The sequence below is a fragment of the Propithecus coquereli genome, unplaced genomic scaffold (genome assembly GCF_000956105.1).
Source record: "Propithecus coquereli isolate 6110/MARCELLA unplaced genomic scaffold, Pcoq_1.0 Scaffold867, whole genome shotgun sequence".
NCBI classification, from domain to species: domain Eukaryota; kingdom Metazoa; phylum Chordata; class Mammalia; order Primates; family Indriidae; genus Propithecus; species Propithecus coquereli.
The window spans coordinates 267,490-268,509 of NW_012154918.1; the positions used below are offsets into that span (position 1 = coordinate 267,490).

General features: G+C 60.4%; 1 protein-coding gene across 1 annotated transcript in view; it reads left to right on the plus strand.

Moving 5' to 3' along the window:
* The window catches only part of LOC105826226 (guanine nucleotide exchange factor DBS-like), a gene marked incomplete at its 3' end in the record, with an annotated part of 50,205 nt that extends 49,401 nt beyond the window's left edge, over nt 1–804 (plus strand). Inside the window, exon 5 of the mRNA XM_012664169.1 lies at nt 690–804. Within this exon, the coding sequence (XP_012519623.1) occupies nt 690–804 (115 nt within the window). The remainder of the gene's footprint in view (nt 1–689) is intronic.
* Between the last annotated feature and the right edge of the window lie 216 nt (nt 805–1,020).

The window sequence follows — 1,020 nt, forward strand, 5'->3', positions numbered from 1 at the left end:
CCTGGCCAGGAGGCTGGGGACTGAGTGGGGACAGGGGCAGCGCCTTGTGCGCAGGAGCCCCCAGGCCAGAGGCGGATGGCCCAGCCGCCTTCACCTCTGGGCTAGAGTGTATGTAATGAGCCCAAACCCTACCTCCTTGGCCTTTTAAAATTAGCGAACTTGGCCCGGCACGGTGGCTCACGCCTGTAATTCTAGCACTCTGGAGGCCGAGGTGAGTGGATCGCTCAAGGTCAGGAGTTCTAGACCAGCCTGAGCAAGAGCGAGACCCCGTCTCTACTGAAAAAACAGAAATTAGCTGAACAACCAAAACTATATAGAAAAAATTAGCCGGGCATGGTGGCACATGGCTGTAGTCCCAGCTACTCGGGAGGCTGAGACAGGAGGATCGCTTGAGCCCAGGAGTTTGAGGTTGCTGTGAGCTAGGCTGACACCATGGCACTGTAACCCGGGCAACAGAGTGAGACTCTGTCTCAAAAAAATACAATAAAATTAGCAAACTCCACTCACTCCGCTGGGAGTGCGACAAGAAGGGGAGGTGCTCGGGAAGGGGGCCCACCCCAGCCTCTCCCACTCCACCCGCGAGTTCTTCCACTGCTCTGCGGGGCTCGTGTGTTGCTCCTGTGGGGTGCCCAGGGGGGCGGTCCCCCCACGCGACACAGGAAGGCCAAGGCCGTATCCTCCTCTCCCAGGCTCCTGGCCCAGCTGAGCGAGACGGAGGCGGCCTTTGACGAGTTTTGGGCAAAGCACCAGCAGAAGCTCGAGCAGTGCCTGCAGCTGCGGCATTTTGAGCAGGGCTTCCGGGAGGTGAGCGTGGAGCCTGCGAGTGGGGGCCTGTCCCCCCAGCCCCCACTCCCTGTGTGCGCCTGTCCCCCCAGCCCCGCCCCATGCGCGCTCCCCCGCACCGTGACCCCCGCCCGGGGCTTCAGGTCGCCTGGGGTACACGCCCCTTCTCAGGACTATCTCTGCTGAGGAAAATTAAAGCTTTTGCATTTAAAGGGACGAGGTGTGGCATATTTGAGA